Source organism: Apus apus, chromosome 26 (assembly GCF_020740795.1).
Source record: "Apus apus isolate bApuApu2 chromosome 26, bApuApu2.pri.cur, whole genome shotgun sequence".
NCBI lineage: Eukaryota > Metazoa > Chordata > Aves > Apodiformes > Apodidae > Apus > Apus apus.
In genome coordinates this window covers 4,408,750-4,431,378 of record NC_067307.1, presented here as the reverse complement: position 1 = coordinate 4,431,378, position 22,629 = coordinate 4,408,750, and the positions used below count along the sequence as shown (strand labels likewise).

Genomic DNA, 22,629 nt, shown 5'->3' with positions numbered 1-22,629 from the left:
CTGGAGAGACCTGGAGGCTTTTAGAAGCCCCCGCTGGTGTAGCAGGGAAAGGCACAGCACTGACGGGCCGTGTGCTTGATGTCCTTACATCGCACTTAACACTGTTGTGGTGCTGTTGCACGAGTACTGTTGCACTTCAAGCTGTTGCAGATCGTGTTGGTGCACTTAAAGACATATAACACTGTTGCACTTAAGGCCATTCCATATAACACTGTTGCACTTAGAGCCGTTGGCTTTTGATCCATTGCACTTCATGCTCTGAGCATCCAGAGCTGTTGCATTTAAGCTGCTGCACTTAGTGCTGTTGTATCCAAAGCAGCTGCATCGGTGCTGTTACACTTCAAGCTGTTGTACGTAACAGTGTTGCACTTCCAGCTGTTGTACATAACAGCGTTGCACTTCTAGCTGGTGTATCTCTGTGTTGCATTTAAGCCCTCACGCTTGGCACCGCTGGACTTGCCGCTGCACTGGACGCTGCCGCGCCGCAGGCCCTTGCCCAGCACCAAGTAAAGCCCTTGGCAATTAAAGCTCTTGCCCATCAAGCCACACTAATTAACGCTGTTGCAACACAAGCCCGTGCAGTGGGGCCGGTTTTGCCACGCTGGGCCGAGCTGTTCCCGGTTGGGATGGCGGTGCCGTGGCAGCTGCTGCCCGGCCTTTGCTGGTGGCCGCGCTCCTCGGCAGCGCTGCTGGTGCTGTCGGTTCTGCTGGTGCTGTTGGTGCTGCCAGTGCTGCTGGTGCTGTGGGTGCTGCCGGTGGTGTCGGTGCTGTCAGTTCTGCTCGTGCTGCCGGTACTGTCGGTGCTGCTGGTACTGCTGGTGCTGCTGCTGCTGTCGGTACTGCCACTGGTGCTGGTGCCGCCGGTGCTGTTGGTGCTGCCGGTGCTGCCGGTGCTGCCGGCCGGAGCACGCTGCCTGCCCGCACGTGGCTTTTTTTAGGTTTACAAACATGACGCCGCTTTCCCCCCTCCTTCCCCGTGAGTCATCAACCCCGTCACCGGGGCCGGGGAAGCCAGAGGCGGTGTTGGAGCATCATCCCCCGCGGCACCGATGACCCCAGCGAGGGGAAAAATAGTAAAATTGGATTTATTTATTTATTTTTGCCTTTTTTGATCATCGTTCCTGTTCATCTCGTAGCGTGCGGGATGGGGAGGATGTGGATAGTGACCCTGGTGGCCATCCTGGCTCGTGGGTGGTCCACGATGGGATGTGTTCGGAGAGAACTGCAGCACCGGTTGGAGGGTGAGAGAGCCGGAACGCCGCCGGCTTCCTCTCCCAGGGTTTGGACTGGTAATTTTGGAGATGGGTGAGGTTTTGGTGAGGGGGGAAGAGCCGATGAGACCCCACAGTGTGGGCAGAGGTGTTGGCAGCAGCCTGGCTGTGCAGCTCCTGGGGGCCCCGGTGCTGCGGTTGCCGGTGAGCGCGGAGGTGCCGAAGCCCCCGCAGCTGAGCTCATCGCCGGATGACAGGGCTGAGGTGGCTGTGGTGACTCAGCAGCACCGGCGCTGACTCAGCGTCACCGGGACGGGGGGGGCTTTATATTTTGGGGGAGAAAAAGGCTGTTTGCTGGGCAGCGTGCTGTGAAGTGGTTTTGCCGGTGCCGAGGTGGTGTCCATGCTGCTGGCACGTGTTTTCCACCCTGTGAGTCTTCCTCCAACCTTTGGAAAAGGGTTTTTAATCCGGGGGGGGTCACATCTCCCACCTGTGGTGAGATTCTTTTCCCCATGGGAGATGAGTCGTGGTGGTGAAGCCAGCTCCGGGTTTGGCAGAGCCGGCGTTTTCCCCGCTCCCAGACGGGGCAGGGCTGGGCTCCCACACATCTCCTGGCTCCTGCCCGCCGGCCATCGTGCTGCCGACTTGTCGGTGCTTGCCGGGCAGGAGGGCGGCGGCACACGGCTCTTCTCCTCCTCCTCCTCCTCCTCTGCCCAAAGGTTGGGCTGTGTGGCACGGCGGCAGTGGCACGAGGAGCCCCTGTGTCCAGGGGGACACACCGGGACACTGGGATACCCCCAGGTATGACAGTATGGGGATGGGCTGGAGGGAGCTGAGCACCCATGGGTGCTGGGGGCACATCCCCCACTTGCACCTGAGGGCCAGGGGGCTGCAGAACATCCCCCCACCCCCCAGCTCAAACCAGGGGGGTAGAGCCTTGAGGATGGGGTGCAGTTTGGTTAGTGCGTGGTGCGGGTGGCTTTCCTCCTTGCTGCCCAAAAAATGGCTTTTCCCCTTAGTTTGCCATGCAAAGCAGTCAGCAATGGTGGGAATGTCCCCGTGGGGGGGTTGGGAGGGGACAGCCCCGTCCCGTGGGGGACGCTGGCAGCAGGGCTGTGAAATGGGGCCCGGCCCCGCGGGGGCGGTTGGCCGGGACGGCAAATGCCGCCGGGCGAGAGGTGAGGCGAGGCCCGGGGCCTGCTGCCACCCACGCGCTTCCCCCTCGCTTTTCTCCCTTCCCAGCTGGGTCCTTTTCCTTCCCCAACCCTGCCCCCTTCTTCCCCTCTTCCCCTTCTTCCTTTCCCTTCCTCCCCATCTTCCTCTTCTTCCCCTTTTTCCCCATACCCTTTTTTCTTCCCCTTTCTCCCCACTTCTTCCCATCCTCTTCTTCCCCTTCCTCATTTTCCTCTTCCCATTCCTTTCCCTGTCTCCATCTCCCTCTATGCCCTTTTTTTACCCTTTCCTTCCCCCTTTCCCTTTCTTCCCTTTCCCTTTCTTCCCTTTCCCTTTCTTCCCTTTCCCTTTCTTCCCTTTCCCTTTCTTCCCTTTCCCTTTCTTCCCTTTCCCTTCTTCCCTTTCCCTTTCTTCCCTTTCTTCCCTTTCCCTTTCTTCCCTTTTGCCTTCTTTCTTTTCCCCTTCTCCTTTTTCTTCCCTTTCCTCTTCCTATTCCTCCCCTACTTCCTCTTCCCTTCCTCCCCAGCCCCTCCTTCCTTCCCCTTCCCAGGGCTGGCTCAGTCCCCTCTCCCCGCAGCCGGTGATTTGGTTTTGCCCCAGCTCCAATCTGGTAGCCGAGCGCCGGCACGAGAGGAGCCAGCTGTGTTTGTGGAAAAAAAACATGCCAAGAACCCAAAATAGAGACGTGGTTTGTTGGGTTTTTGTTGGTTTTGGGTTTTTTTTCCCCCCTCCTTTTCCCTTTCAAGAGCCCGGCTCCCTCCCTGCCCCCCCTCTGTGCCATGCCAAGACTTTCCCCTGCCTGTGCCAACTGGTGGATCCCAGCTGGGCTCCCCGCTGGGCTGGGATCACACACTGTGGCTTGGCCACGGCAGCTGCTTCCCAATAGCTGCTCCAGTGGGAGCATCTGCTGGGACATCGCTTGGTTGTCCCCCGTGCTGAATGTCCTGGCTCTGAACATCCTGACCTCGAGCATCTCTGCACTGAACAAACCTGCTCCAAACACCCCTGCTTGGAGCGTCCCAATCCTGAGCATCCCCTCCGCCAGCACCCCAATCCCAATAATCCCTACCTCGACCATTCCTGCTCCAAGCATCCCAGTCCCCAGAATCCCTGCCCCAAGTGTTCTCACTTGGGGCATTCCTTCCCGAAGCCTTCCTACCCCGAGCACCCCTGCTCTAAGCATCCCAATTCCAAAAATCCCTGCCCCAAACATTCCTTCCCTGACTTTCCCAACCCCAAGCATCCCAACCCCAAACATTCCTTCCCTGAGTATCCCCATCCCAAGCATCCCTTTCCCAAGCATTCTTGCCTGGACCATTCCTGCTGCAGTCCCTCCAAAAGGGAAATCCCAAGAAGAGAATGGGAATTACGGAGATGGGAACACATTTTTTTTCCACTTGGAAAAAAAATCTCCCATCTTCTTTGGAAGCTCCCGGCGCTGGCGGGAGGCTGGTGTAGGAGCCAGGAGTGGGGAAGTATCATGGTGAATTGTCCCAATGCCATCTGGAGCAGGATTCCAGCTACAAGGGATCCCCAGAATTGCTCCTGGATCCCATGGGAAGCAGAGCTGAGCTTCCCACGGCGTAAAGCAGCTCAGCTCTCTCAGCACCGGCGCTATTCCGGCTTTTCTCCGGGCTAAATGAGGACAGGAGCAAGCGGCTCAGACCCAGCGCCGGGGTCAGCTGGGGCCATGGAAACAGCTTGGAAAACAAGGCGGGAGAGGCAGCGGCAGCCGCCGGCTGCGCTGGGAAGCAGCGGGACCACGAGCTGGTGCGGTGGGTACCTGGCCAGGGGCAGCCCAGGGATCCCATCGATCCAGCTCGCCGCTCAGGCTTCCCAGATTTCCTGTATTTTCCACTTTTTGGGGGTATTGAGCGTGGATTTATGGATTCCGCCCCATTCGGCTCCTCTCCGGCATCTCCCCTCGCTGGCACCTGGTGGCTGTGGTGGTGGTTTGGGACCACGGCTTGGGATCGGGAAGGATTTTCCCCCATCCCTCAGGATCTGGTGAAGTGCCCCCCAGGAGCGTCGATCCCCCCAGGAGCGTCGATCCCCGGAATGGGGGATTCCGGCAGCATCTTCTTTTTATTCAGGTGTCACCAGCTGGGTGGTTTGTTGTTGTAGGGTCTCCTCCCTGCCTCCCTGGTGGTGCCCCCCAGTCCAGCATCCCAGTGGAGGATCCCAGCGGAGGATCCTGGTGGAGAATCTCCCTGGAAGCTGTTGCCAAGAGGAGGGAAACCAGCAGCTGAGGAGCAGCAGGGGCTGCCCGGGCTCCACCGGCGCCGGCAGCCGACGCTGCCTCTTGGCCAGCCTGGCTGGCACTGGCCCCCCTGACCTCCCCTGCACCCCAACGTGCCCTCGCCCAGCCCCAGGGGGTGGGGACGTCTGTGTGTGTGTTTCCCACCCCTGATGCCACTGGGAAGGGCTCGGCAGGGTCCAGCCTTCCTCCAGCTCCCAAACGTTGTGCTTTTAATCAAGTGGTTTTGGGGATTTTTACCTGGCGACTCTCCTGCTGCTTTAGGTGCACTGAGCTGCTCCATCCTCTGGAGCCACGTGGCTCCTGCCAAAGGGTTTCATAACCCCCTAAATATTTCTATGTCAGATTCTTATTAATAATATTGATTTTGAGGCTCCTTCGGGGGGGTTTGGAGGAGGGTGGATGGAAAACCTGTTCCCCTCTTGGCTTTTTAGGGGGTTTTAGTCCATTTTTCTCACAGCTGGAAGTAATAATTTGAACTATAGATACACAGACTCTAGGATATATGGAATGTGTGGATTGCTGGATATAGAGGGCTGCTGGATATATGGGATTGTGGAATATATAAGATCCTGGATGTAATGAGTTGCTGGATAAATAAGGCTGCTGGATATATGAGATTGCTGATTATATAGGGGTTCTGGGTTTATAGGATTGCTGATTATATGGGGGTGCTGGGTTTATAGGGTTGCTATTATATGGGAGTGCTGGGTATACAGGCTTGTTGGTTGTATAGGTTGCTGGATATATAGGGTTGCTGGCTGTGTAGGATTATTGGATATATTAGGCTGCTGAGTGTATGAAATGGTCAATTATAGAGGACTGGTGGATACACAGGCTGCTGGATGCAGGGGGCTGCTGTATGTACTCACTGCTGGCCATATAGGGTTGTTGGATATGTAGGTGTGTAGGTGGGTATATAGGACTTGGGTATTTAGGGCTGCGGGATATATAGGGCTGCTGGATCTATGGGACTGCAGAACGTGTACGTTGCTGGATATAACGTGTTGCTGGGTATGTGGGATTTCTGGATATATATAGGGCCTCTGGTTATGGAGGGCTGCTGGATCTGTGGGGTTGTGGAATATATGATTGCTGCTTATGTGGGGCTGCTGATGATTACAGGGCTCTGGATTATAAATTGTTGATGATACAGGGGTGCTGGGTGCACAGGGGTGCTGGGTGCACAGGGGTGTTGGGTGCACAGGGCACCCTGTGTGTTTGGGTGTTGAATGTAGGATTGTTGGATGTGTGTGGCTGCTGATGATACAGGGCTGCTGGATCTATAGGGCTGTTAGACCAAATGCTGGATATGCAGTTGCTGGGTCTCTATAGGGCAGCAGGATCTATAGGGAGGTGAGATCTGTGGGGCAGCAGGCTCCACAGGGCAGTGAGATCCATAGGGCAGCAGGATCCATAGGGCAATGGGATCTATAGGGCAGTGGGATCTATAGGGCAGAGGGCAGCAGGCTCCACAGGGCAGTAGGATCCATAGGACACAGGGCAGTGGGATCCATAGGGCAGCAGGCTTCATAGGGCAGTAGGATCTATAGGGCAGAGGGCAGCAGGATCCATAGGGCAGAGGACAGTGGGATCCATAGGGCAGTAGGATCTATAGGGCAGAGGGCAGCAGGATCTATAGGGCAGTGAAATCCCTAGCACTGCCATCCAGCCTGTGTCCAGCCTTCCCCACGGCTGGCGGGGCCGGGGTCCCCCCGTGTCCCCCCACGCGTGTCTCGGCGCCTCTCGGGGTGGGTCCCGGCCCGGCCGAGCTGTGGGGCCGGCGTGGGGCCCTCCCGTCCGTCCGTCCGTCCGTCCGTCCGTCCCTACGTGCGGGCGGCGCTGGGGCTAATGGCTTCTCCAGCTGGTTTTGCAGGGGGGCGGGGAGGGAGGGCCGGGGCTGCTGAGGCTGGAACAACTCGTTTCGTCTTTCCTCCCCGGACGGTCCCGCCGTCGCCTTCGGCTTCGCCTCCCGCCCCGCACACGTAAGTGCCGCCCGGACGGAGCGGTTCCCGAATCCGGCACCGCGCCCCTCGGGGCTCCCCCCGCCGCTCGCCGGGCTATAAACGGCTCCGGACTCTTCCCAGGGAGCACAGCCCAGGCTGGAAACCCTCCAAAGCCGGGCTCGGCGTGTGTGGTTCTTCTTTTTTATTCCCCCCCCTCTATTAAAGGCAATTCAAACGGGAGGGATTTTTTTTTTTTTTTTAAAGCAGAAAAACATTAAAAAAAAAAAAAGTATTTTCATCCCCAGGGGGATTTTCTCCCTTTTATTGCAGCTGGAGGGTGAGGAAGGGGCAGTGCAGGAGCTGAACCAAAGTGCTGGGTTTTCTCTCTGTGTTAATTTATTTCCCTCCCCCCTCTCCAGGTTTTTATTCTTTCCCCGGGATGAATGGAAGGAGATTTGGGCAGGCAGTGCTTTTTTCTGGGAAAAACGGGCTGAGGGACAGAGGAATAGGTGCCCAGAGGGATTTCTGTGGAAGCTGCAGGAGTTAGGATGAGGGGCAGGGGGACAGGGAATCAAGTTTTGGGGAGAAGCCATGAGGTCTTTCCATCTCCCAGTCCACAGGGCTGGGAACAAAAGGAGCTGGATGAGAGCACCAGGAAAAAAGGATTTATGTTTTTATATATATATATATATATATATATAGTATTTCTCCCCCCCTGCTGATCCGGGGAAGGTTGTAGCTCTAGGATTAACCCTTTAGGAGCAGCAGGGGATGCTCACTCCCCACTCGTCTTCACAGAGTGAACTGTTGTCCTGTGTGTCCAGCCTGGATTGATAACCCAGTTTATGGGATGGAGCAGCCTGAGATTTCCCACCCCCGCCTCAGATCCATGGCTGCTTTTGGGGCTTCACTGCCCAGCAGGTTTCCCCTCCCCCTGCCCTGGGTAAAACCCTGGGGCTGGAGTCCACTCCCCACCTGGAGCACAACAGGTTTCCCTGGGCTGGTGTCGCCATCGCAACTCTGGGGACATGTCGGGGGATGGATGTGTCCCCCCCTCCAAGGACTTAGAGGGGACTGGGGGCATTTTTCTCCCTGCCACCGTGCTCTGGTTGGGAAAATCCCTTTTGGCTGGGTGGGAGGAGGAGGAAGAGGACGGGGTAGGAAGGATGGGCGAGGTTGTTTCTTCCCTGGTTTGCAAAGGAGAGCGGAGGCGGCGCCTTGTCCCCACCCTGCCCAGCACAAACCAGTGGAGAAGCACTTGCTCCCCAGACCTGATGGACCGGTCCCATCACTCCCAGCTCTGGCACTTGGTGCTGGGAATGCCTGCTTGGCTCCGGGAATGCTGCAAAGGGATCAAAGCCAGAGAGCCCCTATAAAGCTGTGATAACAAGAGGGTGAGCCCTGTGCTGGAGCGGGGCCGCGGCGATTTGCTCTGGCATTGTGCTGGGGGTTTCCACCCGTGGGGAAAGGGGAATTTTGGGGATATGATCATGCTGGGGGTGGTTCCTCCCTGGTTTCGCCGCAGTCAGCACTGTCCTTATCTCCAGAGTAGCAACCAGCCGTGCTTAAGTGCACGGCTTCGCTCACGGATCCTTCCCGTGAGCCGGTGCCGGCACGGTCCGGAGGCAGGAAGCTCTGCCCACAGCCTGTGCTCGCTTTGTCAGATTTGTTTCCAGTGAGCTTTGCTGTATTTTTAGCTCACAGGAAGCTCCCCCCTGGGTCGTCACTGGCAAACTGCTGAAAACTCTGCCAGCGCCCGGCACTGAGGCACTAAAATCCTTGCCGGGGACAGGGAGAGCCACAGAGCACAGAAGACAAAACCACTTGGACAGTCTTAACCAGGGTGGTCGAGCCAAGAGACTGGGGTGACGGGCTCCCTGGGTACCGATGCCTTGCGTGGGTGGCTCTGATGGTTTTGGTCTCTTTTTGGCACGTGGCCGGTTTTCTGGACGCCGGTGCTGTAGTTTGGCATTGCCAGGGCTGGTGTTGATGCAGACACCACCAGGTTATTTGAGGTGAAAGCAACCCCTGGCACCAGCGTAGCCAGCTCGGCGGCTTCCTGCCGTGCCGTGGCCCCCTGCTGAGGGACGGCAGCTCCCGGCTGGGATGTTTGCTTTGGGCATAGGTCCAAAAAACACACACACACCCCCCCCTTCTCCCCATTCTTTCTTCCCTGGTGCAAACCATGTCCCACCCCGCCCTGATGGAAATCCCGAACCGTCCCGTGAGCCATTTCGAAAGCGGGCGGTGGGGTGAGGATGTGGGTGGTGGAAAGCCTTCCGAGCCGAGCTGCTCCTGGGCAAAACCCCCCTGTTTTTTCCAGTGGTGATTCTTTATTTCTCATGCGGCTCATCAGCCCCTGAAAAAGAGATGGGGTAAGGAGGGGGGTGGGGTGGGTAAAAAAAGAAATAGGGAGAAAATAGGGCGGGGGGGTGGTGGCAGGTGGGTCATGGCAGGGGGTGCTCAGGTCTCTCCCTTCTCGCAGACAGGTTCGGCGGGCGAGGCGGTTGATGGACCCAGCAGAAGCCAAATGGAAGAAGGGCCAATTAGTTATGTGGAAGAAAGGCGGCTGAAGGAGGGCAGCGGGCTCAGCCTGGCCAATGGGGGCCGGCCGGAGGCGGGGGGCGCCGCGCTGATGGAGCCGAGCGGCTGGTCACCGGCCCAGCCGCCCAGCGCCGCCGGCAAAGCTCACCTGGAAGACGTCAGGAACCTGGTGGCCTTTTCGGCGGTGGCTGAAGCCGTTTCCTCCTACCGGTTACCGCCCCCGCGTTCGCCGTCGCTGCTCTATGAGAAGTTTGACTCGGAGATGAGCCGGGGCGGGCTGGGCGCGGTGGACGGCGCCGCGCCCCGGGGCGAGGACCTGCACGCCCTCAAGGCTGCCCTGGCTTTGGCCAAGCATGGTGTGAAACCCCCCAACTGCAACTGCGACGGCCCTGAGTGCCCCGACTACCTGGAATGGCTGGAGCAGAAGATCAAGACGGCTCTGGGTGAAGAGCCGGCATCGCCGCGGCCCCGCGCCCCCAACCCCCTGCCGCCCCCCCAAGAAGGTGCTATCGACCCCCAGCCGGTGCCTGAGACCGTCGAGCCGTGCCCGCCCGACGGCCTCCCCTTCTCCCAGAGCGCGTTGACCATCGCCAAGGAGAAGAACATCAGCCTGCAGACCGCCATAGCCATCGAAGCCCTGACGCAGCTCTCGGCCGCTCTCCCCCAGCCCCCCAGCGATGGCCAGCCCCCTCCACCGCCGCCCCCGCCACCCCCTGCCACCCCCTTCGGCCCCAGCCCCCTCACCCCGTCGGTGGCCACGTGGCAACGAGGGGATGAGCCCCGTTATCCGCCGGAACCGGGAGCGGCGCTGGAGCCGTTTTTTGGCGCAGCGCCTCCCCGGGGGGGCTTTGCAGCACCGTGGGGGCTGGAGGCCGAGGGGGCTGCAGGGACTGGAGACCCCATGGCAGAGCTGGAGCAGCTGCTGGGGAACGCTGATGACTACATCAAGGCAGCTTTCAAGAGACCCGAAGTGATGGCTGGCAAAGTGACTGCGCCCAAAACAGAGCCCCCCGCTAAGGATGTGCCGGGTGGTCCCCGTTTGCCGCTGGCAGCACCAGAGCCCGACCTGCACAAGAAGACACAGCTGGTCCTGCAGCAGCATCTCCACCACAAGCGCAGCCTCTTCCTCGAGCAGAGCCTGGCGGCGGCGGCGGCACCTCCGGATCGGCCGAGCAGCTGGTGGGCTCCCAGTGCCCCGGCCGTGCCCCCCAAGCCCTTCGAAAAACAGGCCAAAGAGAAGAAGAAGAAAACGCCGCCAGAAAAGCCTCCCCCGGCCAAACCCCTCCGTAAGCAAGTGCAGATCAAGAAGGCAAAGCAGAAGGACTCGCAGCCGCTCTTCCTGCCCCTCTGGCAGATCAGCCTGGAGGGGTTTCGGGTGCCCGCCGAAGCCCCCCCTGAAGAGATGCAAACCGAAGCGTCGCCGCCTGCCTTCCCGCCCCAGCCCCTCGCGCTCCCCCAGCCCGCCGCTCGCCCCCCCGCCGCCGCCCAACCCCCTCGACGGCGTCCCCCCAGCTCCCAACTCTCAGGAAAGGGGTGCCCCCGGGGGGGGCCCCCAAATTCACCCGGTGCCGGCGGGCTCAGAGGAAACAGCGGCTGCCCCGCCGCCGGCCACCCCGGCCCCAATCGTGGTGGATGACAAGCTGGAAGAGCTCATCCGGCAATTTGAAGCTGAATTCGGGGAGAATTTCAACCTCCAGCCCCCCGAGACACCCGCCCTGCTCCCACCTGGGGCTGCCGAGCTGCCGGGGGGGCTGCCACCAGCCCCACAAGTGCCCCCCCCCCCCCCCCCCCCCCACCGCCGCCGCCGCCGCCATCCCGGCATCCAGCAGCGCTCCCCAAGCCGGACCCAAAAGCTTTTCATTCTCCCCGGGGAAGGGGTCACTTTCAGAGCCTCCCTTCACTGCCCGGTCCCCGAAACAGATCAAAATCGAGTCTTCTGGTGCTATCACCGTGGTGTCCACCACGTGCTTTTACTCTGAAGAAAGCCAAAACCCGGAGGCGGACGCCGCCGAGGGGACGCCCACCAAGAACGAGGTGCCGCTGACGCCCACCCTGAGCGGCTTCTTGGAGTCGCCGCTGAAATACCTGGACACGCCAACCAAAAGCCTCCTGGACACTCCAGCCAAGAGGGCACAAGCCGAGTTCCCCACCTGCGACTGTGTCGGTGAGTGAGCGGCCGTGCCAGGGGGGTGTGGCGTTTGGAGGAGGTTGTTTGGAAAGGGTGGGATCACCCTGGTAACCCAAGGTATGAATATGTGCCGGGGGAGGTCACACTTGAGAGCAGCCCCGTGGAAAAGGACCTGGGGGTCCTAGTGGATCAAAAGCTGGACATCAGCCACCAATGTGTGGTTGCAGCCCAGGAGGCCAACTCCATCCTGGGCTGTGTCAAAAGAAGTGTGGCCAGCAGATGGAGAGAGGTGATTCTGCCCCTTTGCTCTGCCCTGGTGAGGCCTCACCTAGAATGCTGCATCCAGCTCTGGTGTCCCCAGCACAAGAAAGATGTGGAGCTGTTGGAACGTGTTCAGAGAAGGGCCACGAAAGTGATCCGAGGGCTGGAGCAGCTCTCTGATGAGGACAGGCTGAGGGAGTTGGGGTTGTTCAGCCTGAAGAAGAGAAGGCTCCAGGGAAACCTCATTGTGGCCTTCCAGTACCTGAAGGGGCTACAGGAAAGCTGGGGAAGGACTTTTTTAGAGGGGCTTGCAGTGAGATGACAAGAGGTAATGGTTTTAAGCTAAAAGAAGAGAGATTTAGCTTAGAGATCAGGTGGAAATTCTTCAGTGTAAGGGTGGTGAGACACTGGAACAGGCTGCCCAGAGATGTTGTGGGGGCTCCATCCCTGGAGGTGTTGAAGGGCAGGTTGGATGGGGCTCTGAGCAGCCTGCTCTAGTGGGAGGTGTCCCTGCCCGTGCAGGGGGTTGGATCTAGATGATCTTCAAGGTCCCTTCCAACTCCAAACATCCTGTCATTCTATGGATCAGGAGCAGGGTCGCGGTGCTGGCAAAGCTCCCACTTGTTCCCCGCTTGGATGTCAGGATCAGGATGGCAAACACCAAGTGACTGCTGAGTCTCCCACCCCGCTGTGCCGGCGTGGGCGGGAAGAGCAGCAAAACCAAAAAGTTGGTGGCTTTGGTTTCCTCTTAACCACTTGGCTAAATCCCATGGGTGCTCCAGCTCCGAAACCTGGCTAAAATCCAGGTTGTTCCAGCTATTTTAAGCCAAAGGAGCTGGTTTGAGTTACTCAAATTAACCCAAAATTTGGATCGGATCCGTGCTTATGCCCACAGCTGTGTTTGCTGCTGGGATGCTGGGTTGTTTGGAGGCTGATCCCACTGGGATGCCTTGAAAAGGCACCAAACTCTTGGATTTGGGGTTTTTTGTTGTGTTTGTGTGTTTTTCTTGGCGTGTGTTGGGATTTGTTAGACTTCACAGCAAGTGCTAAAGAGATTTCCCAGCCCTGGCTCCAACTCCATCCAAGCGCTGGGACCTGCACCTTCCCTCCCTAAAATTGCTCGTGGAGCTGCTCTGTCCCCTGGGAGAAGCAGGGTGAGGAACTGGGGCATCCAGCTGGAAAACCAAGCCCCAACACTGCTGGGAGAGGTGGCCTCAGGCCAAGCCCAAGCTGCTCTTTATTAGCATTAGGATGATTTCTTTATTTGCTCCTCAACAGCGCCGTTAATTAGCCCAAACGATGCCCGAGCCAATCAAAGGTTTTCCTGGAGCCGCTCAATCTCACCTCGGAATTTCACTCCAATAGCAGATTTGGGTTGTTGTTTTGGTTTTTTTCTCAAGGAGAAAGGAGTGAAGTAGGAGCAGGGGCTCCTGCTAGATGAGGTGTTGTTGGACAGTGTGATGAAACCAGCCCTGGCCGCGCCGCTCCGTCCGTGTCCGGCAGCTGCGGCCCAGCTGAGCCCGGCTTTTCTCCTTGCCCTGGCTCCTGGCCAGCTCCACGTGATGGGAATGAAAATCAGGGCCAGGGGAGCGGGGAGATGGGAAGAAGCTTTGAAGGAGATGGGAAGAGGCATCCAAGGAGATGGGAAGAGGCATCGAAGGCGGCCGTGGCGCCGGGTGGCTCCCACCCCTTGGAGCGTCCCCGCACGCTGGGATCCACCAGCGGGCTGCCTGGAGCTCCTGTGTGTGGCACCATCCTGCCCAGAAAGCCCTGAGGGGGTTGGTGCTGAGGGGTGTTGCTTGCAGGGCCCAGCACCCTTCTCCATAGCCCAGCACCCTTTTCCCATAGCCCAGCACCCTTCTCCATCGCCCAGCACCCTTCTCCATCACCCAGCACCCTTCTCCATAGCCCAGCACCGTTTTCCCATAGCCCAGCACCCTTCCCCCAAGCAGAATCACCCACCTCCTCTGATCACTGTTTCTTGGCAGAGCTCATCCAAATGCTCCAGACAAGTTTCTGGAGCTGGGATGGAGCTGCAGTACCTGCCGGGACGCTTGGAGGGGCTGCAGCCCCACGGGGAGAATTCTCAGGCCTCCCAGGGGGTTTTCAGGCCCCCTGGGGGGGGTGTTGGGTCCCCGCAGGGTGCAGGTCTGAGCACCCATCCCCTTGCTCCCAGTTTCAGAGCTGGGAGCAGCAAATGAAGAAGAGCTGCCAGGGCGCTTAACAAACCCCTCATTACATCTTCCCTTCCCCCGTGCACTGAGGGGAAAATGCCCTGGTGGGACCTCTGGTTTTTGGTGCAAAAGGGCTCAATTTGAGGGAATTTTGGGGTTTGGTTTCCTCGGAGGCAGCCAGTGGAGATGCAAACCCTGAAATCTCTGTTCCCTCCTCCTGTCCCTGCAGAGCAAATCGTGGAGAAGGATGAGGGGCCCTACTACACCCACCTGGGCTCGGGACCCACCGTGGCCTCCATCAGGGAGCTCATGGAGGAGCGGTAAGGGCCTGGCCCAGGGGGGGGGAGGGAGGGTGAGGAGGGGCTTGGGGGGTCTCTGGGGGCCTGTGAGGGCACTTGGGGACCCATGAGGTTAGGAGGGTTAGGAGGAAGCTTTGAATGTGAATCGGGCTCTATGAGGAGTACCATGAGGGTGAGGGGGTCTTGTGAAGGTGAGTGGGGGTCTGTGAGGGGTCCCGTGAGGGTGACGGGCTCTTGTGAAGGTGTTTTGGGGTCTGAGGGATCCCATGAGGGTGAGGGGGAACTTTTGAAGGTGATTTGGGGTCTGTGAGGGTGATGGGGGGCTCATGAGGGAGATTGAAGGCCCATGAGGGTAAGTGGGGTCCCACGAGGGTGAGAAGGTCTATTGAAAGTGAATAGGGGTCTATGAGGGGTCCTGTGAGGGTGAGGAGGGGCTCATGAGGGTGAGAGAAGGCCCATGAGGGGTCTTGTGAGGGCAAGTGGGATCCTGTGAGGTTGAGTGTGGTCCTGTGAGACTGAGCATGGGTCTGTAAGGGGTCCCATGAGGGCAAGGAGGGACCTGTGAGGGCAGGTAGGGGCCCAAGAGGGCTTGTGGGGACCTGTGAGGGGTCCTGTGAAGGCAAGTGGTGTCAGTGAGGGTGAGTGGGGGTTCCTGAGGGGGAGTGGAGTCCTGTGAGGACAAGTAGGGGCCCATGGGGGCTAGCGGGGACCTACAAGGGGTCCCATGAGGGCATGTGGGAGTCTGTGAGACGGAGTGGGGTCTCATGAGGGTGAGTGGGGGCTAGTGAGGGATCCTGCGGGGCCAAGAGGGGTCCCATAAGGGCAAGAGGTGACTCGTGAGCCTGGTGGGGACGAGTGGGGCTGACACCCATCCCCGGCAGGTACGGCGAGAAGGGCAAGGCCATCCGCATCGAGAAGGTCATCTACACAGGGAAGGAGGGGAAGAGCTCCCGGGGCTGCCCCATCGCCAAGTGGGTGAGTGCCTGCACCCTGGCTCTTGTCCCCCCTTGTAGCCCTCCCCGGGGTCACGCTGCTGCCTGTCCCCTCCCTGCCTGGGGACGAGGATATCCCCTCCAGTGGTGGCCGCAGTGGGAAGGGGTTGGATGCTCCATCTGTGGCTGATGAGGAGAAAGCAAAGTTTCCATACCCCGGGGAAACTCTATGGGGCTTCCCACCCTCAGCATAGCACCTCTGTGCCTGCAGCCCCTGGGCTGGGCACGTGTCCCCCCGAGCACCCCAAAGCCCATGGGGGTGGACACCACCATGGCAGCCCCCACAGCTCAGCTGTCGCCCCCAAATCCCCATGGAGAGCCAGAACCTGAAAGGGTTGTCAGGCACTGGCACAGGCTGCCCAGGGCATTGGTGGAGTCATCATCCCTGGAGGTACTTAAGTCATATAGACATAGTACTTAGGGATATGGCTTGGTTAAGGACTTGTCAGTGTCAGGTTAAGGGTTGGACTCGATGACCTCAAAGGTCTTTTCCAACCAAGGTCATTCTGTGAACCCCATTTTTGGCGTCTTCCCCCACCCATCGCATGTTGCGACTCGGTTTTCCAGGTGATCCGAAGACACAACCAAGAGGAGAAGCTGCTGTGCCTGGTGAGGCACCGGGCTGGCCACCACTGCCAGAACGCTGTCATCATCATCCTGATCCTGGCCTGGGAGGGGATCCCCCGCACGCTGGGGGACACCCTGTACCAGGAGCTCACCGACACCCTCACCAAGTACGGCAACCCCACCAGCCGCCGCTGCGGCCTGAACGACGAGTAAGTTCATGGAGTGGGGGTGGGAAAGGGATCTGGGGGGGTTCCTACCCCCCCACAACCCATTTTTGGAGCTGACACCTCTTCACCGTGTCCCTCTCACAGCCGGACCTGCGCCTGCCAAGGCAAAGACCCCAACACTTGTGGTGCTTCCTTCTCCTTCGGCTGCTCTTGGAGCATGTATTTTAATGGCTGCAAATACGCCCGGAGCAAAACTCCCCGCAAGTTCAGGCTGGTGGGGGACAATCCCAAAGAGGTGGGTGACATGGGGGAGCAGGGGGGAACCAGTGGGGCTGTGGGTCCAGACCTCCTTGTATCCCCAGCTCCAAGTTTTCATAGAAACCGTGACTGGTTTGGGTTGAAAGGGACCTTAATGATCATCCAGTCCCACCCCTGCATGGGCAGGGACACGTCCCACCAGCCCAGGCTGCTCCAAGCCCCATCCAACCTGCCCTTCAACACTGCCAGGGATGGGGCAGCCACAGCTTCCCTGGGCAACCTGGGCCAGGCTCTCACCACCCTCACAGCCAAGAATTCCCTCCTCATCTCCAACCTCCATCTCCCTCTCCCAGTTTTCATCCATCCCCCTCATCCCATCCCTCCCTGCCCTTGTCCCAAGCCCCTCCCCAGCTTTCCTGGAGCCCCTTCAGGCACTGGAAGCTGCTCTAAGGTCTCCCAACCTGTGTTTGTGGTTGGGATTGCCCCGACCCAGGTGCAGAACCTTGCGCTTGGCCTTGTTGAACTTCATGCAGTTTGCACAAGTTCTGCAGGGGGAAAGCCTGAAAATTAGGTTCCTCGTGGAATTTTTGATTAATTAGAGAGATGAGGGAAAAACAGACAACAGGGTGTCCCAAAGCCAGGTTTTTGGTGTGACAGCAAGTGCCAGTATGAGGTGGCATGAATGTGTTTTCTCTGGAAACCCCAAGGAAGATGCCAAAGGGATCACGGGTTGAGCAAGCAAAAGCACAACAGACCCTGGGGCTGGAGGCTGAACAGCCAGAACCTCACCAGGAATTTAAACCATGGGCTTTGTGATGTGAGGGACATCGTGGGAAGGGCCAGAGACTCTGCTGCCAACCCCCCTGGGTGACGTCTTCCTCTTTTCCCTCCCACAGGAAGAGTTGCTCCGGAAAAGCTTCCAGGACTTGGCCACTGAGGTTGCTCCACTTTACAAGAGGCTGGCACCACAAGCCTACCAGAACCAGGTACCACCCGCTTGTCCCCTTTGAATCATGCCAGCCTGGTGGCCAGCAGAGATGGGCGTGGGGTGGTGGCACGTCGGAGGTTTTGGACAACTGGAAACTTGTCCTCCTTGCCAGGTTACCAACGAGGACGTGGCGATCGACTGCCGGCTGGGCCTGAAGGAGGGGAGGCCGTTCTCGGGGGTGACAGCGTGCATGGACTTCTGTGCTCATGCTCACAAAGATCAGCACAACCTCTACAATGGCTGCACTGTGGTGAGTGGTTGCCCGAGCTCTTCAGGATTCTCCCTCCCCATTTGATGCTCCTTTCTGAGCCACTTGGTCTCCAGTGTCCCCAGTTTTCCTTCCTGTGTGACTCCAGCGGCTGGTCCTTGGCCTTTGCACACCTCCAATGGAGCCATGTAGGTCCGTTGGGTGCTGAAGCCACCACAGTTGGGTGAAACCACAGTGCTAAAGGGCATCATGTGCTTCTCTGTGTCCAGCATCCTCATTAGGGTGGGCTAGGTGAGTGGCCGGTGAGGTGGATGGAGAGCTGGCTGTGTGACACAGCTCAGAGGGTTGTGACCAATGGAGCAGGGTCCAGCTGGAGGCCTGTGGTCAGTGGTGTCCCCAGGGGTCAGTACTCAGTCTGGTCTTGTTCAACATCTTCATCAGTGACCCGGGTGAGTGAATAATGTGTCCTCAGCAAGTTTGGTGGTGACACCAAACTGGGAGGGGTGGTGACACTCCAGAGGGCTGTGATGCCATCCAGAGACCTGGACAGGCTGGAGAGCTGGGCAGAGGAACCTCATGAGGTTCAACAAGGGGCAAGTGTAGGGTCCTGTATCTGGGGAGGACAAACACTAGGCAACAATCAAGGTGAGGGGTGGACCTGCTGGAGAGCAGTTTTGAGGAGAAGGATCTGGGAGTTCTGGTAGAGAGTAAATGGCCCATGAGCCAGGAATGTGCCCTTGTGGCCGAGAAGGCCAATGGAATCCTGGTGTGCATGAGGAAGAGCGTGGCCAGCAGGTTGAGAGAGGTCATCCTGCCCCTCTGCTCTGCCCTGGGGAGGCCCCATTTGGAGGCTACTCAGGCAGGTTGTGGAGTCTCCTTCTCTGGAGATATTCCAACCCCCCCTGGATGCAGCCCTGTGGGATCTGCTCCAAAGTATCCCACTTTATTGGGGAGTTGCACTAGGTGATCTCTAGAGGTTCCTTCCAGCCCTGACAGTTCTGGAATTCTGTGAAGCCAAACCTTTCAGGAGGTTTCTGAATTCCAGCTGGGAACTGGTGCAGGCACGGGGGGATGCCAGGCTGGAATGTCTTCACATCCAGGGGGGGTATAAAGAGGAGGTTTTTGTCCCTGACCCCCACGGGACACATCCAGCAGCTGATGGCACCCGCTGCTCCCCCAGGTCTGCACGCTGACCAAGGAAGACAATCGCGTGGTGGGGAAGATTCCCGAAGATGAGCAGCTCCACGTCCTCCCCCTCTACAAGATGTCCAGCACGGATGAGTTTGGCAGCGAGGAGAACCAAAACGCCAAGGTGGGCAGTGGGGCCATCCAGGTGCTCACGTCCTTCCCCCGCGAGGTCCGCAAGCTGCCCGAGCCCGCCAAGTCCTGCCGGCAGCGGCAGCTGGAGGCCAGGAAAGCTGCTGCAGAGAAGAAGAAGCTGCAGAAGGAGAAGCTGATGACACCAGAGAAGATCAAGCAGGAAGCGCTTGAGCTGCCCGCGCTCCAGCAGAACGCAGGTAATGGGGGCAGAGCTGAGGTCCTGCCTCCCCGAGATGTCCGAAAAGCGTGTGAGGGGATGGGTTTGGGGGCTTTCTGGGGCTGGTGGCATCGAGCTCTTGGCGTGTCGGGGTGCAGGATGGCATTTCTGTGGCACTGGGGTTTATCCCTGCGTTGTGGTGTGGTGGGGAGCTCCTACCACAACCCAGAGCGTGGGTGCAAATGGGGCAATGCTGAGCTCTGCCCTTGGTCAGCAAGCCCGTCACCGTGGGATTTCTTAGTCTGGTGGAGTTTTTGGGGTCCTCACTCTCCACCAGTGGCTTCCTGGGCCGGGGGGGTCACGGGGGCTGTGTGTGCTGTGCCCGCAGGTATGGCGTTGAAAAGCGGGTTGCCCCCGCAGCCGCTGAAACCCTCCATCAAGGTGGAACCCCAGAGCCATTACAACGCCTTCAAGTACAATGGCAACGCGGTGGTGGAGAGCTACTCGGTGCTGGGCAGCTGCCGGCCCTCCGACCCCTACAGCATGAACAGTGTTTACTCTTACCATTCCTACTATGCACAGCCCAATCTGCCTTCCGTGAACGGGTTTCACTCCAAGTTCGCGCTTCCCTCCTTCGGCTACTACGGCTTTTCCAGCAACCACGTGTTCCCCTCGCAGTTTCTCAATTACGGGGCGCCCGAGAGGAGCGGGAGCAGCTGGGTGAGCAACGGCTACGAGAAGAAACCCGACGTCCCGGCCTTGCAGGAGAACCTCAACCACTCCTACGGGAACACTGATTTCCCTGAGCCCATCCCGCACAGCGTCCGGAGCAAAAACCATCACCAGCGCACGTACGAGCGGGCCAACCGCTACGCCAGCCAGCAGAAAGTGGCGGCCGGGGCGCACAGGACTAGCTCGGGCTCGGAGGAGGCGACGCCGTTTGCACAGAACTGTTTTGGCAGCCGACCCATCAAGCAGGAACCTCCGGATCCTCCACCTGCCATTGAGCCCCTTCCCGGTGTGGCGGCCGTGCCCGGCACCGGCTTAGCCCTGCCGGCCGTCCCGGCACGTGGCGGGGGGCCGGAGCAGCGGTGGAGCCCCTTCAAAGCGTCCCAGGGCACAGCTTCCCCTGAGAGGACTAGCACGGTGGAGGGTTCCTGGAGCTCCCTGGCGCCGGGCTCGGGTGGGCGGGAGAAGCCGAGCGCCTTCGAGGCCGCCGCGCAGTTGCCGCCGCCGGAGAAGCAGTGGCCCAACGCGCTGGCGGGAGAGGCAGCGATGGCAGCGCATGGCTCGGGCTTGCTGCCCAAAGCTTGGAGCCCCTGCAAGTTGGGGGAGGCGGCACTGGCCGGCACGGGCACCTCCAGCCTGCTGGGAACGTTGGGCTTCAGCTCGACCCTGTCGGGGTTGCCCAGCTTTCCCGAGGAGTCATGGGGCTCAGTGAAGGTGGAGGAGAGGAGGACACCAGCGCCCAGCCCGGGGTTGCCGGAGAAGCTGTGGGAGGCAGCGGTGGGGGAGAAAGGGGCGGCGGGGCCCTGCCGGGAGAAGCCGTGGGACCCCTTCGGCCTGGAGGAAGATCTGCCGGAGAAGGCGGTGAAGGAGGAAGAGTTGGAGGACGTGGAGGATGAGGAGGAGGAAGAGGAGTGGTCGGACAGCGAACACAACTTCCTGGATGAGAACATCGGTGGGGTGGCCGTGGCGCCGGCCCACGGCTCCATCCTCATCGAGTGCGCCCGCCGCGAGCTCCACGCCACCACCCCGCTGAAGAAACCCAACCGCTGCCACCCCACCCGCATCTCCCTGGTCTTCTACCAACACAAGAACTTGAACCAGCCCAACCACGGCCTGGCGCTGTGGGAGGCCAAGATGAAGCAGCTGGCGGAGCGGGCACGAGCCCGGCAGGAGGAGGCGGCACGTTTGGGCCTCCCGCCCGACGCCAAAGCCTTCGCCAAGAAACGCAAGTGGGGCGGCGCGTTGGCCACCGAAGCGCCCAGCAAGGAGAGGAGGGACTCGGTCCCCACGCGGCAGGCGGTGGCCATCCCCACCAACTCGGCCATCACTGTGTCCTCCTACGCCTACACCAAGGTGACAGGTCCCTACAGCCGCTGGATCTGAGACGGAGGCGACCATGGCGGCCCCATCTTACCTCAACCCTCGGCGGCGCCGCAGCCCCGGCGTTGCTTCGTGGTGCTTTCTCCTCGGGCGTGGGGGGAGATGAAAAAAAAAAAAAAAAAAGCAAATCGAGAAAGAAATCGATAAATAGACAAAAAAAAAAAAAAAATAGGAGCAAAACACGATGACAAAAACAAATAAATACATAAATAAACCACCAACAAACCCAACCTGCAGAAAGCGAACCCAACACGCTGGGAAGCAGCGGAGCCGGCGCGGGTGCACGTGGTGCTTGGCGAGGAGTTGGAAAATGAAGCAAAACTCGATAAAAAAACACACACACACAAAAAGAGGAATGATGCTGTTCGATGCTTTTAGGTAATCTCCTATTTATATCTCCAGGTTTTTTTAAATCTAGCCTCATGCACCGCGCGAACGGACGGAGGAGTTTGTAGCCTCCTTTCGCAAAGGATGAGGTTTTTAATTCCACTTAAAAAGAAAAAAAAAAGCCTATTTATTGGATTTTATTTTATTTTTTACTCCGATGACGACGACGAAGCCGATCTTCAAAATGGAAGCCAACGTTGGAATAAAAAACAACCCAAACGACCCTAAACAGGAATAAAAACCAACTCAAAACACCAAACCAGCTTAAAGCAAGAGGTGACTCCCTCCAGCTCTGTGGAGGGAGGTGGGATCGGGTCAAGTCAGCCGGACACGCCGAACATCCGATGATTTTTTTTTTTTTTGTCCAAGGACCTAAAAATGCCTATTTCACAACTCGAGGAGTCCTTTCTTAAGGAGATGGGAAATCTGCGAGCGAGCGGGACGTCCCAGGATGGCGCATCTTTGGCTCTTTGCTGCTGGTGGGATCGGCTCCGCCGGGACGGAGCGAGCCGGCATCTTTCCCAACGCCGGAGACCTCAGGACACGTCCGGGCTGGGGATCGTCGCTGCCGGAGGCCTCGCTCAGACTCAGACTTGGGGGCTGCTCTGCTGGTGGCTCCGGGAAGAGCGACGGAGGCGGCGGCGTCTTGAAAGGAGCCGACAGGACAAAAACAGAAAGAAAAATTAAAAAAAAAATAACAACAACAACAACAAAAAAACCCACAAAAATACAAAACCAGGAAAAAAACCACAAACCAACCCCAAACTGTGAATAGCTGGTGTTGCTCTCTGTACATCACTGTTTCTAAAGTCTGGTGCTTTCCGTCTTCGGAGGGACTTTCTCCGTGCAGTCGGCTCTGGGAAGAGTGAATCCCAAGACTTGGTTGGCCAAAATTCCCGCCGGTCTGGGCTGCCTTCCCTGCCGGTGCTGATGAGCCGGCGAGTGCCGCCGGGGCTCGGTGCTTTTTCTTTCCCCGGGTGCCATCCCCCTTCCTACGGAATCACCGTTCTTCCCGCAAAAAAAAATCCCTGACAAAACAACAACAAACCGACACAAAAAAACCCCCAAAACCCAACAAACAACCCAACGCCGACAACAACCACGTGGTGCTTTTCCAACCATCTCAGTTGAGACTTTCCGCTCTACGCCACGCCGGGATGGATGGATGGATTGGACGGATGGATGGGCTCACTGGGAGGGTGATGTGGCCAATCCGGGTGCCGGCGTCTCCCATGGTTGTTGCTTTTGCACTTTGAGGTGCCTTTTGGAGAACCGGAGCTGACGCCACCACCGTGCAGACATCACCTTGTGTTTACTGTCCCCTCCTCCCGCGCGCACTGGCACAGATCAGCAGGATCTCGGTAAAACAGCCCTTGAACATTTGACGTGGTCTGATTTTAAACTTGTAAATAGGGAAAGAATTTTTTTAAAAGCACTTTCACCTAGATTTAAAAAAACAAAACTTAAAAAAAACCCCCAACCA

At 58.6% G+C, this 22,629-nt stretch overlaps 1 protein-coding gene across 1 annotated transcript; it reads left to right on the top strand.

The window, feature by feature from the left end:
- The first annotated feature begins 1,334 nt into the window (after positions 1 to 1,334).
- TET3 (tet methylcytosine dioxygenase 3) lies at positions 1,335 to 21,109 on the top strand. The gene is given in 12 exon segments (XM_051640756.1): positions 1,335 to 1,484; positions 9,073 to 10,761; positions 10,763 to 10,900; positions 10,947 to 11,295; positions 13,924 to 14,014; positions 14,875 to 14,968; positions 15,553 to 15,761; positions 15,864 to 16,014; positions 16,874 to 16,963; positions 17,078 to 17,215; positions 18,354 to 18,690; positions 19,039 to 21,109. Coding segments are annotated over 12 exon segments (5,160 nt in total). The 3' UTR covers positions 20,763 to 21,109.
- The last annotated feature ends 1,520 nt before the right edge of the window (positions 21,110 to 22,629 follow it).